Below are 12,066 nucleotides of genomic sequence, written 5' to 3'. Positions count from 1 at the left end.
TCATCGGATTCCTCCAGCAAAAACATACTGATTCTCACCCACCCACTCAGCCATTCACCCACCCACTCTGGCACTCATCCACTCACCAATTCACTCAGCCACCCACTCGGCCACCCACTCAGCCACCCACTCTCTCACCCACTTCGTCACCGGTCACCCACTGCCACCCACCCACTTGGTCACCGGTCACCCACTGCCACCCACCCACTTAGTCACCGGTCACCCACTGCCACCGGTCACTCACTCTGCCACCGGTCACTCACTCTGCCACCCACCCACTCTCTCACCAACCCACCGACTCTCTTGCCAACCCACCGACTCTCTCGCCAACCCATCCACTCACCCACAGGGAGACACAAGGAGACAAGGGGACCCACATGGTGTGAGAGTGTATCAGCATCATTGTGGTTGTTGTGGTGGTTATGTTGGTTGTTATGGTTGTGGTGGTTATGGTTATATTTGTGGCAGTAGTGTTTATACTTGTGGTTATGTAGCTGGTGGTTATGATTATATTTGTGGTTACGGCGATTATGGTCGCAGTGATTGTGATTATATTTGTTGTGGTTATAACCCGCGATGTATTTCGTCGAGGATGGATGCCGCCGCGTGCAGGAGTTGGGCGAGGCGGGAGTGAGCCACCTGAAGCGCCCACTCCGACGATGGTGAGCCGCCGGGCGGCCGGGCAGTGAGCAGCTCGGCCGTCGTCGCTTCTCCTCCCCCTTCCGGGGCTGCCAACCCCAGTGGTGTTGAGTCGTCCTCCTCTTCCACTGGAGCCCTGGTACGAGTTTTTCTTCGCGTCTCCATTATAGCGATTCATATTACTATTTGGCTACTTCTGACGCCAGTTGTAGTGGGTGGAACGGAGAGCGAGACTTCTTACCGAAAGAACCAAAGAGTATGAACTTATATGGTTTATTTAACCTATTTTTAGTGGTTTGCTACCATTCCCTTTGCACTCCTATCGTTTTTGTATTGTTTGTTGTGACGTTATGACCCCGTGCCCCCTACTGGCACATCTGTGATCAAAGAGCTTTATAGCTCATTGGATTCCTCCAGCACAGAATCAATACCGATTCTGATGAGACCGGAACGAACACGTTTGAATCGAATCGCGTACTTCGCTTTACTAAAATAGTTGTGGAATCGATTCTTGTGGAATCTGTTCTCGTGGAATCGAATCATCAATATTAATTACAGAGATTCACCATCGATATTAATTACAGACATTAATCAACGACGTCGCTAGGAGTATCGTGGTGCCGCTCTGCAAACCTTCGGGCTACTATCAAAGGTTTGTTCATCAAGCCATCCAGATATATAAACACAGACATAACTTCAACCGAGAAGATGGATACAAATTGAGTAATCATTGGAAGAATGTTATTAACCAGGTAAAACCTTAACTGCTTTATGGTGTTGCCTTAACTTTCCGCATCTCTAATTTCTTAAGCTTCCCACTCCCAGCCCCGCTCTCTTCAGCACTCCCCTCCTCATACCCCCCCTCTCTATCTCTCCTCCCTGATCCTCCCCCCTTCTCTTACCTATATAGTCTCTTGTTTACAGCAGCTCTTTTGCCCACGTCGGCAATTGTTTCTTGCTGTGGTTTGTCCCACCTGATGATGGACGCTTGTGTTGTGCCCGAAATGTCGTGATTTAATTTATTTTATATTTTATGCCTATGTGACTTTACCGAAAGAACCAAAGAGTATAGCCCAAGAGAGTTTGTGTAGGTTGGAGCGGTAGTGTAGCACAGTAGGGGGCACAGGTGGTGCATCGGCCAGTCATCTCAGTCAAGCAACCAATGGCAACCTGGGTCTGTCTGTCTGTGACCTCCTGCTGCCAGCGGGCGTTCGACGCTTCATGTGGCCTTAACCTGCACGTAGCCTGGCACGAGCGCCGTGGTGACATCTCCACCACTTCGTGGCGAATGGCGGTTGTTGTTTATGGTCGTCTCGCGATTAGCACTACGCTGCACTACTAACCCAGCGACCCGAGTTCAATTCCCGCTCACGGCCAACACTGGTGACGATTCCGTTCCTGGGCCTCCCCTTGGTCAACTCAGCCTCAAATGAGTACCTGGTGCGTTGTGTAAACATCGCCACTGGGGAAATTAAGGCGGCCGGATGTGGTGCTGGCCACCTACCCCCCTTCGTGTATCAAAGGTGCTGCTCGTTAACAGCACTTGCACCCGACAGTCCTGTCGAAGGCTACATGGGGGATCTTTGTCTTTGTTTGGTGGTGCAGCTGAGGAGGCGCAACTGCACGGCGAGTACCTCTACCGCAAGGCGCAGGAGGCCAAGAAGGTCCTCGTAGAGGAGAAGGCGCAGCTCAAGAGGGCGCTCGATGGTAACGGGCGGCGAGACGGATCTAGAGATGGGCTCGCGACGACAAGACAGACGAGAGACAGCGAGACAGACTAGAGACGTTGAGACACGCAAGACAGACTAGAGACGGATCTAGAGACAATGAGACACGCAAGACGGACTAAGATGGGACAAGACGGTCTGACAATACAGGCGAGAAGACAACCGCGCGTTGGAAAGCGTTTCCGAATGAATCCATGCGTGCGCATGATTTTTCTTCCTTGTTAATTCTCCCCTGCCCGCCCCCCACCCACTGCCCCCTGTCCCCCTGACGTCGTCACCGAAGAAAACCTGGTGCTGCCTACGGACCTGCGGTGGGAGGCGCTTGAACTCCAGAAGGCCGTGGAGTTCGACCAGGGAGGGGAGGGTGATCTCACATCCCTCACCATCACGTCTCCTCGCATCTCTCTCTCTCTTCCTTCCCGCGAGACTCCCGAGGCAGAGGGATAAGCGTCGCGCGTCTCCGCCCGCTAGACACGCCGAGTCGGCGCGCATCCCCGGCTCGCCGTCGGTCCTTCCTGCCAAGCGGTGGCACCGTGTTTTGCCGCGGAGGTTCGCGGTTCGAGAACGGCGGGCCCTCAACCCCCCCCCCCCCCACCGGTTTAATGGGTTTAATGCCGCAGTTGCGTTGACCGTAAATACTGCACGGCGATTGCTTCCCAAGTGGACTTTGAAAAATCCCGTGGCGTGAACGTGGAAAAAGAGTCGGCCGTGTGTGTGTGATGGCTGGCGTAAATTTTTGTGGAATGTCAAATGAAGGCCGTGGTCACCACATAACGTGTGCTTCTGGAGCAGTCTTCCTTCTGGAGCGGTCTTCCTTACAATATTAGGAAGCCACTGGAGCTTTGCACTTTTAAATCATCGTCTAGATTGACAAACTCATTTCTTGAGAACTACTTTTTGTGGTTAGTTTGTCACACTTCCGATTACCACGGTTGGCTACGTGCTGTAACAAAGAGGTTTAACATGCACTGACGCACTCATTCACTCACTCATCATTTTACTCAATTTACCCACTCACCTGCCATATCACCCACCCACTCTTGCAATTGGGACTCATCCAGGTCTCATTATTGCTCAGCTCGCTACACAAAATCAACGCGATCACTGCAGAGTGATATTCTCAACCATTCCTGGTCGCTCCTTCCATCCATCCACCCACACACACACCTTCACTCACCTGCACGGTGAAGTATGGCAAATGATAACCTACCCTCTCCGTCCCCCCTGCCCCATCTACCACCTCTTTCTATCCACCCCCCCCCCCGTGTCAGTAGGAGTGAGCAGCCACATGGATGACGAGTACCGCTGAGCCGGCGTGAAGGACCCACACATCATGGCGACGACCTCACGCGACCCCAGCTCCCTCCTCAAGCAGTTCATCAAGGTGCGGGCACGGGGTCACAGGGGCTACAGGGTTTGGGGTCACACGAGGAATGTGGGTCCTCGTGTATTGCATGTGTACAAGCGCGCAAAGACAGAGGTCCCCCATATAGCCTTAACAGGTTTTTGGGACAGGTGCTGTTTGCGAGGGTGTAGGTGGCTAGCACCACAACTGGCCACCTTTATCTCTCTGGTAATGATGTTTAAACACCGCACTAGGTACTCGTTTGAGGCTGAGTTGATCTAGGGGAGGCCCAGGACCAGTTCAGATAATCGCCACTGGTGTTGGCCATGAACGGAAATAAACCTCGGGTCACTAGGTTTGTGGGGCAGCATGCTAACTGCTAAATTACCGCACACACACACACGTGTTCTCTATCGGCTTTAGAATCAGTTCCTTGCACCTCACACGAGTCGTGTCGACCAATCATCGGGCTTGTGCAGTGTGAGACAACTCGCATCCGTTGAGTTAACCAGAAGAAATCTGGTTGTTGATGAAAGGTGGAGGCTGTGTGGGGGGGGGGGGGGTCGTAAGTGGTGGAGCGTTGGACACTTTGGTTTGGTGCATGCAGCTTTTGTCAACTTCATTCCTCGCGATTCAGTCCGCCTTTTCGCGATGACCGATCCCTTCCATTCATCGAAAATGTATCTACTGTAGCACTACGCACGGTCGGTGGTCACGGAAAGATGTACCATTGGGGGCGCCACTGTGGCGAGATGTTAACTCCCTCACCTGGTATACAGGAGGTCGCAGGTTCAATCCTGACCCTGATGCCTGCTGTATATTTGGAGTTGCGTGCCTCTTTCCGAGGAGTCGCGTGGATTTCTCTCCAGGTCCTCCGGTTTTTCCCTCCGCATTTAGAATCAACGTCCGTTTAAGAGTATTTGGCTGCTATAAATTTCCACATGGCGATAAGCCACTTAGTTGAGCTATGATTTGTGGCCAGGTCTCTTCTGGAAAAGAGCTGCATAGCTCAGTGGGCCTTACCTGGTAAAATAAAAATAGTAAAGTTTTTCCAATGGTGCATCCCAGTTGTGCCAACATGGGGTTTGGCGACCCCGTATACCGGCACGGCTCGGCTCGGCTTCCGCAATGGAAAAAACAAACAACACAACCCGAGTCGGATACAGTGGGGGGGCGGGGAAGTGGGGGGGGCGAAAGCAGCGTGGCCGGGACGGACGCCGGTGGGAAGAGCGGACTCGGCGTGTGACCGCTTGCTGTCATGTTACCACACCACCACCACCCTCCCACCACCACCGCAGGAGATGAAGCTGATCCTGCCGAACGCTCAGCCGATGAACCACGGAGGCCACAAGCTGCAGGCGCTGGTGTGGGTGTGCTGCGCCAACGCCGTCAACGACTTCATCGTCCTGCATGAGCACCGCGGTATGCCAGGCACGCGCACGCACCGCAGTCGACAAAGCTCCCCCGTGTAGCCTTTAACAGGCTGTCAGGGCAAGTGCTGTTTGTCGAGCGACCTACGAAGGCCGGCAGGGCACACGGCGGGGTGGGTGGTGTGGTCATTACCGCATCTGGCCCCTTTTGTCTCCCCACTGTCGATGCTTGGACACACCGGAAATCGAAGTCAGGTCACCGGATTTGTAGTGTAATGAGATAGCCACTCCGCTCCCGCTCCCCGGTGTGATGCATGGTGTGACGTGTGTGATGCGGTGCAACAGACGGGGATGGAGGTGTATTTAGCTGTGCGTACGATGTGCGGTGTGTAGTATGACGCTGCAGACATGGAATTGTGGTGTTTTAACTGTGTATGTGGTGTGATGTGGTATGATGCCGCAGATGGAAGGGCAGTCTGTTTAACTCTCCAGTACAGTCTGTGTGACACCTGTGGTGTGTCTAACTTTCCGGCATGCTGTTCATGTGACACGTGGTACGATGCCACGGTGTACTTGACACTCTCGAGCGTGGTGATGCGGCACGACATCCGGACGTGGACATGATGTCCGAGGCATTCCAATACCTCGTGATGCACAACTTCACGTCGCGACTCGGAAAGACGGTGCGTGCGGGCACCGTGCCAGTCTCACCCACATCTTCCTCCCCCATCCCCAAAGCACAAAGATCCCTCGTATAGGCTATAACCCTTTCTCATTTCCATGATGTACATATACGTCGTCGAAACGGAACCGTAAGAAAAACTCAAGTACGTCTTCTGACCTGAAGACATACCTTTTGCTCCCATAAGACTATGCGGGAGGGCGTGTGGCACAGTTATGTTCCATAGAGTGCCGGTCGTGTCACTACGGTTCTCTGCGGTGAGGGCAACGCCTTTTAAAAACAGCAGCGCTACGCCTCTATAAATAAAATTAACGCCGAGCCGCTCGCGCGTACCGAGATTCAGCGGTGAACGTGACACCTACCACCCGGCAACTTGCAGATGTCTCGGAATGGGAAAGAGTGAGCAGACTTTTGGGCCAGGTGCTGTGTGTCCGCCTGTATATTCGGAGTTTGCATGTTCTCCTCCTGGTCACTTTGATTTTTCTCCGGGTCCTCCGGGTTTTTCCCTACACATTTAGAAACTTGAATTTCGAGTATTTTGCTGCTATACATTTTTATGTGAAAAAGAGCTACATAGCTCAGTGGTAAAATAAAAATAGTTTCGTTTTACTTTAGTTTTCGAGCAACAGCACAGAGTTTTTATTTAACGCCATCTCTGAAGCTGAAGGCGCGTAATGTTGTTCATTTGCTAATGCATCCGCAGTTTTAAACAGGGTGGCCACTGGCCTCTAACTGGCAAACGTCTGCGAGGACACGTAATGAGAGTCCAGCGCCGTCCGTGTGACTTGCCGCGACCCCTCCCGTGACTTCTGTGCCCCCCTTCCCCCCTCCCAACAGGCACAACGTCTACAAGCGCGACGGCAAGGACATCGAGTTGAAGGAGGTGGGACCGTGATTCGAGATGGAGCGTAAGTCTGCCTGACACATTGTTACTCGTCTCCACTTTACACCCCTGCAGAGGCGGTGGAAATTCCACATTCCTTGTGGACTTCCCTACGAAGTAGTTGTAAATTTTATCGACCCCTGAGAGGATGATGGGCTGAATGTAAGAGTCTAGCCTCGGGCTAGGTGGCCCGCGGGTGACTTGTAGAGCGGATCGGAACTTGAGTCGGTGGGGTCGCTGCTCTGGTCGCATTCGCTGTACCGTGACCCGACTCGCATTCCCCCACCCCGGATGCGATGTGTAAATTCAAAGATGATCGGACGTAATGCTGGCCACCCACACCCACCCCTTGGTGTGCCGTGCTGGCTTTCCTACATGCTAACACACGAACAGCGCTTTTCCCACGCCGTCTGTTAAAGGCTGCATGGGGGGGATCTTTGCTTTTGTGTGTCGCGCAGTCTATGAGATTAAACTGGGCACGCTGGACAACGCGGCCACCGCCGAGGTGGAGTGGCCTTGGCGACCGTACATGAACACGGCGAAGAAGAGGAAGTTCCTGAGCGTGGAGTGAGGGAGGGGAGCGACTTCCCCCCCCCCCATGGGCCTGGGGGGAGGGGCATTGGGGGGGGGGGTTTGTCCCTGGAAAGCCGGAGTTGGAGTCGAACCTCGCGGCGCTCTCCGCCGAGGCTCGAGACGTTGAGGAGAGGTCGCCGCGTGGATAGGGCAGTGCGTGAATCGCTGTTCCAACCGTCGTCACACACGTGCATCATACGCGTCACACACACATTGCGGATGTACATTTATCAAACACAAACATGCACATCGTCGCATGCGTCGCACACACAGAAGCACACAATTGCACAAAAAGACAAAGGTACTCCGTATCGCCGTTAACAGATTGCTGGGGCAAGTGCTGTTAACGGGTAGCACCTATGATGGCCGGCATGGCACAGAAGTGGTTGTGTGGCCAGCCCCACGTCTGGCTGCCTTTGTCCTCCCCAGTTTTGCGATGTTATACACACCCCACACCACGTACTCAGATGGCTGAGTTCGTAGTGCGCTAACTGCTGCACCACCGCTCCCCAAACGGTGTACATACACGCGTACACAAAACGAAACATTAACATTTATTTAAGTAACAAAAAAGAAAATACCAAGTCAGGCAGATGGAGAAAGTGGCGTGTCGCCGTGCACAGCACCGCTCTCGTAGCTACTCACCTAGGGTGGGAGCTCTTGGCTTCAATGCCACCCGGGATGTTTAGATGTGAAAACCTGCCATAAATAATATTTTTGGGAAGTCACAAGCGCCTTAAGTTGCATCTCATCTCGACCATTTTAATGGGCACCCCCCCCCTGTAGCTGTCCCCCTGTGGCACAAAATAAACTAACAAAACTAATCTCTTTTTATTTTACCAGGTAAGGCCCACTCAGCTGTATAGCTCTCTTTCAGGAACGACCGGGCCACAAATGAAAGCGCTATAAAGTGGCTTGTCACGCAGAAATATATAGCAGCCAAATACTTTTAAACGCATGTTTCTAAATGTGGAGGGAAAAACCGAAGGACCCAGAGAAAAATCCACGCGGTCACGGGGAGAACATGCAAACTCCAGATATACAGGCATCGGGATTTAACCCACGACCTCTATACCAGGCGAGGCCCCAAGGTGAATCAGCACTTGGCCTGCGAGCGGGTATTATTAGTCTGTCAGTAGGGGATAATGATTCCGGATTTCAGTCTCAATTGAAACTGAAATCTGGAACACTTTTGTCATATTTTGCTCGTATAAGTGTGTTCATAAAATACAAGTTTGGTCATTGAGAGAGTTATAAATGTCCTATACGCATTTCATGTTTATTGTGTTTTTTGTATTTAATGTATGAAGAAAATACAATTTTGTATATGCTACAGTATGTTTCACACGTTATTCAGTGACACTGCATATGACGGGCAATGTTTGGGGCAATCGGCCTTCAACATGGAAAATACATAGAGGCCACATGACCCGTGGCCACCGCCACTTCAACCGTGGCCCCACCACTTCAACCGTGGCCCCATTGGCACGTTGATGTGTGGCTCTGCCTTCACCTGTGGTGAGAATGAGACCAGAAAAATTACAGGAGGCCGACTCCATATGAGTCCGTCACGCTCTGGATCTCGCTAATGGGACGTCGGATGAAAATAAAACATGGAAGCGACAAGTTTCTTCTCTGGCGAGGACATTCCCACAAGATTGCCACCTTTCCCAATTAATGGAATTTGCCCCAACATCACCCTGATCCAAACCAGCGGGAGCTGAAATCTTCCAGAAGGTTCAGGATTTATTGGTACAATCGTTCGGATGTTGGTGTCCGCATGGACTTGCATTTAAAACCCCCGGTCCGCTTGACGTCTTTTAAACAATACCTGTGGTCGGGTCCGCTCCCCCACCTTTCTATCCCCTGCTTTTTTTTTATAACCGGTGTATATGTTGACGGTGTGTGCGTGTATCACAACGCGATGTAACCGGGCCCTCGAATTGCCTCAAGAAATGAATAAACAACACCTGTCGCTTTGCTGTTGTGATGTCACCACGAGGCGCCGAATGACGGTGGGACGGCGTCGTCGCACTCGTCGAGTGGACAAGGGCTCCGTGAAATGACGGTGCGGATTGCGCCAAGCGTATAGAGGTCGCCGATTGCACGCCGCTGTGGCTCAAACACTCGTGGGTCCACCTCAAAGTTCCTGTGCCCATTTGAACCTCATTGCCTGCGATGATGCTGCTGCTGCCATGGAAGAACACACGTGGCGCCCTCTTGTCTCTCCATGTTGTCTTTCACGTCCCATCGCAGTTTTCAGGTCACTTGATGTTTACAGCCTCCGGTAAGGAGGCAGTGAGGTTCAGCCGCTCCATTTTTCTTCCTTTAGTGCACAGTACCGTACACGGATACGGGCACAGTACAACACCGTAGCTTTATTGATTGTTCAACAAAAAAGACCATCCCTCGCCCAATCTAGTTACCTATACGGTGTAATATATGGCGAGACATTTGTTAACGTAAAAAAAATGGAACTGTAATGCTGAAAATTATACTCCATGAAACTCGGGGTTTTATGGAGTATCTGAGGGCTTCTCAACGCTTCATGCCTCGCCCCCACTGATGCCCTCTTCTCCCCACTACTACTGACGATTGTATGTAGGGTGTGTAGGCATTTACTTCCGACTGTTGTATGTAGGGTGGTGGTGGTGGTGATGGTGGGAGTAAATGAGATTTAAAACTGGGTGCTTAACTTGAACTCACCACCACTCACATCATGTATGCACTCATCCGCCATCTTGCTCACTGACCCTGTTTCCGTGTTGATGGTGTGAGTCCGTATTGATGCTGTGAGTCTGTTGATCGTGTGAGTCTGTTGATGCTGTGAGTCTGTGTTGATCATGTGAGTCTGTGTTGATGCTGTGAGTCCGTGTTGATGGCTCGGGGGCACGGTACAGAGGGGCAGTACAACTGTAGAGTAATAGTTGTTGTCCAGCAGCGGCAACTGCGGTGGACGGGGAGTACACACGCCAGTGAGCCTCATGCGGGTTTGTCAGCAGGGCGGAGGCACTGGGGCAAGGATCACAGAGACCCTCCCTGGAAGACACTGGAACCCGCTCGTGGGTTGGAGAAGGGAGGCGCGGCCGAGTCGGATAAAAGCAGCGGAGAGCGAGAGCTCGTGGTTGCACGTTCTGGGAAGTGGAGTCGTCTCGTCGGCACTGTCGTCTTTGCCGACTTGGTCGCTGCCGTCTTCACTAGATAATTGGGCGGCCGGATAGTTGTTGGCTGTCTCGGTCGATGCCGTCAGTGTAACATGGTGGGGGTTGTGTCTAAGCTAGGCTATTTGACTGGGAGAAGCGAGGGCGAGTCTGTGAACCTGATGGTGTTAAATAAGGAAGGTGCGGAAGGTACGGGAGAGGATGAGGAAGATCGTGGGATGGATGGGGGAGGATGAGAAGATAGTGGGAGGGACGGGGGAGGAAGGAGGTGGGAGGGATGTGAGAGAAAGAAGGAGATAGCGGGGGGGACGGGAGAGGAAGAGGGAGATGGTGGGAGGGAAGGGGGCGGAAGAGGGAGATAGTGGCAGGAAAGGGGAATGAAGAGGGAGATAGTTGGAGCGACTGGGGAAGTAGAGGGAGATAGTGGGAGTTATTTGGGAGGATTAGGCAGATCGGTTAGAGTAAGAAGGTGATAGTGGGAAGGAAGAGGAAGGAAGAGGGAGAGAGTGCGAGGGATTGGAGATGCAGAGGGAGATAGTGGGAAGGATGGGGGAAGAAAAGGGAGATAGTGCGAGGGACGGGAGAAGAGGGAGATTACTAGTAGAGCCAAGTGGGAGGAAGAGGGAGATAGTGGAAGGTACTGGGGAGGAAGTGGGAGATGGTGGGAGGGACGAGGGAGGAAGAGGGAGATGGTGGGACGGATTGGAGAGGTAGATAGTGGGAGGGACGCGGGAAGAAGAGGGAGATAATAGCAGGGACGAGAGAGGAAGAGGGAGATAGCCACTGATGTTCGCCGTGGCCAGAAATTTAAACTCGGTTCACAAAGTTCATGGTGTAGTGGGTGTTGAGGTGGCATATCCTGGCTGGCCAGGAGAAGGCAGTACAGCAAGTGGGATAAGCACCATCTCTGTCTGCATGGGATAGAGGGTTGCCCCCTTGCACGAGTGGGTTTTCTCTGGGTACTCCTGTATCCCCTCACGTTTATGAACGCTCAGTAATTGCCCAATTGAATTATTGCTATGCACCGCGACGTTCGTTTTGCTATGTCATGTGATCAGAATTGGGCGCCACGGTGGCGAGATGTTAACTATTTTGTAGGGTATACAGGAGGTCGTGTATTAAATCCTTACCCTGACACCTTTGTATTTGGAGTTTGTATGCTATCTCCCCGTGGTCGCGTGTATTTTTCTCCGGATCCTCCGGGTTTTCCCTCCACATTTATTAGCACATGTTTAGAGTATTTGGCTACTAATGTCCACGTAATAAGCCAATTTGTTGAGCTGTAATTGTGTGGCCGCTTCTGAAAGAGAGCTGTATAGCTCAGTGGGCCTTGCCTGGTTAAAGTAAAAAAAAATAGTCAAATAGTTTGCAATTGTTTATATCTGGGATAAATGCACCCGTGGCTTTAATGATGTGGGGATCTGCGCCTGGCATTTTCAGGTGGGATCCGGAGCAATGAATGAGCCCTGACAAGGCAATGGCCCACCCGTTGATTTGCTCCATGAGGAACTTTTAGGGGGCTCGGGACCGTGGCGCCAAGAAGACCAGCTATTGGACCATGGAGGCACCGAAGGGGGCGGTTTCCCCCCCACACGTAACGCTCCCTATCTGGTCGATAAAAACGTATCAATAGGGTCACAGAGCTTGGGCAATCGTTGGTGCCAGCTTACCAAGTGGCTTCCTTCC

At 52.2% G+C, this 12,066-nt stretch overlaps 1 protein-coding gene across 2 annotated transcripts; it reads left to right on the top strand.

Moving 5' to 3' along the window:
- The first annotated feature begins 2,620 nt into the window (after positions 1–2,620).
- LOC142924092 (U3 small nucleolar ribonucleoprotein IMP4-like) lies at positions 2,621–9,199 on the top strand. 2 transcript variants are annotated; one of them, XR_012941239.1, is made up of 5 exons: positions 2,621–3,750; positions 5,010–5,133; positions 5,669–5,764; positions 6,601–6,671; positions 7,105–9,199. XR_012941239.1 is itself a non-coding variant. In XM_076065525.1 (4 exons), exons 1-2 carry the CDS (start codon positions 3,700–3,702, stop codon positions 5,181–5,183), a joined length of 225 nt encoding a protein of 74 aa, XP_075921640.1. In that variant the 5' UTR covers positions 2,621–3,699; the 3' UTR covers positions 5,184–5,764; positions 6,601–6,671; positions 7,105–9,199. The 2 variants fall into 2 exon arrangements, 1 of the variants encoding a protein (XP_075921640.1); XM_076065525.1 differs by having other exon boundaries at positions 5,010–5,764.
- The last annotated feature ends 2,867 nt before the right edge of the window (positions 9,200–12,066 follow it).

This window comes from Petromyzon marinus, chromosome 8 (genome assembly GCF_048934315.1).
Source record: "Petromyzon marinus isolate PM22_M1 ecotype Great Lakes invasive population chromosome 8, UKy_Petmar_22M1.pri1.0, whole genome shotgun sequence".
NCBI classification, from domain to species: Eukaryota; Metazoa; Chordata; class Hyperoartia; order Petromyzontiformes; family Petromyzontidae; genus Petromyzon; species Petromyzon marinus.
This window is presented reverse-complemented; position numbering and strand designations above follow the sequence as displayed.

Coding starts and splice junctions, on each gene's coding strand:
- LOC142924092 (XM_076065525.1), top strand. CDS start 3,700: ATGGCGACGACCTCACGCGACCCCAGCTCCCTCCTCAAGCAGTTCATC. Junction 3,751..5,009: donor TCCTCAAGCAGTTCATCAAG/GTGCGGGCACGG, acceptor CCACCACCGCAG/GAGATGAAGCTGATCCTGCC.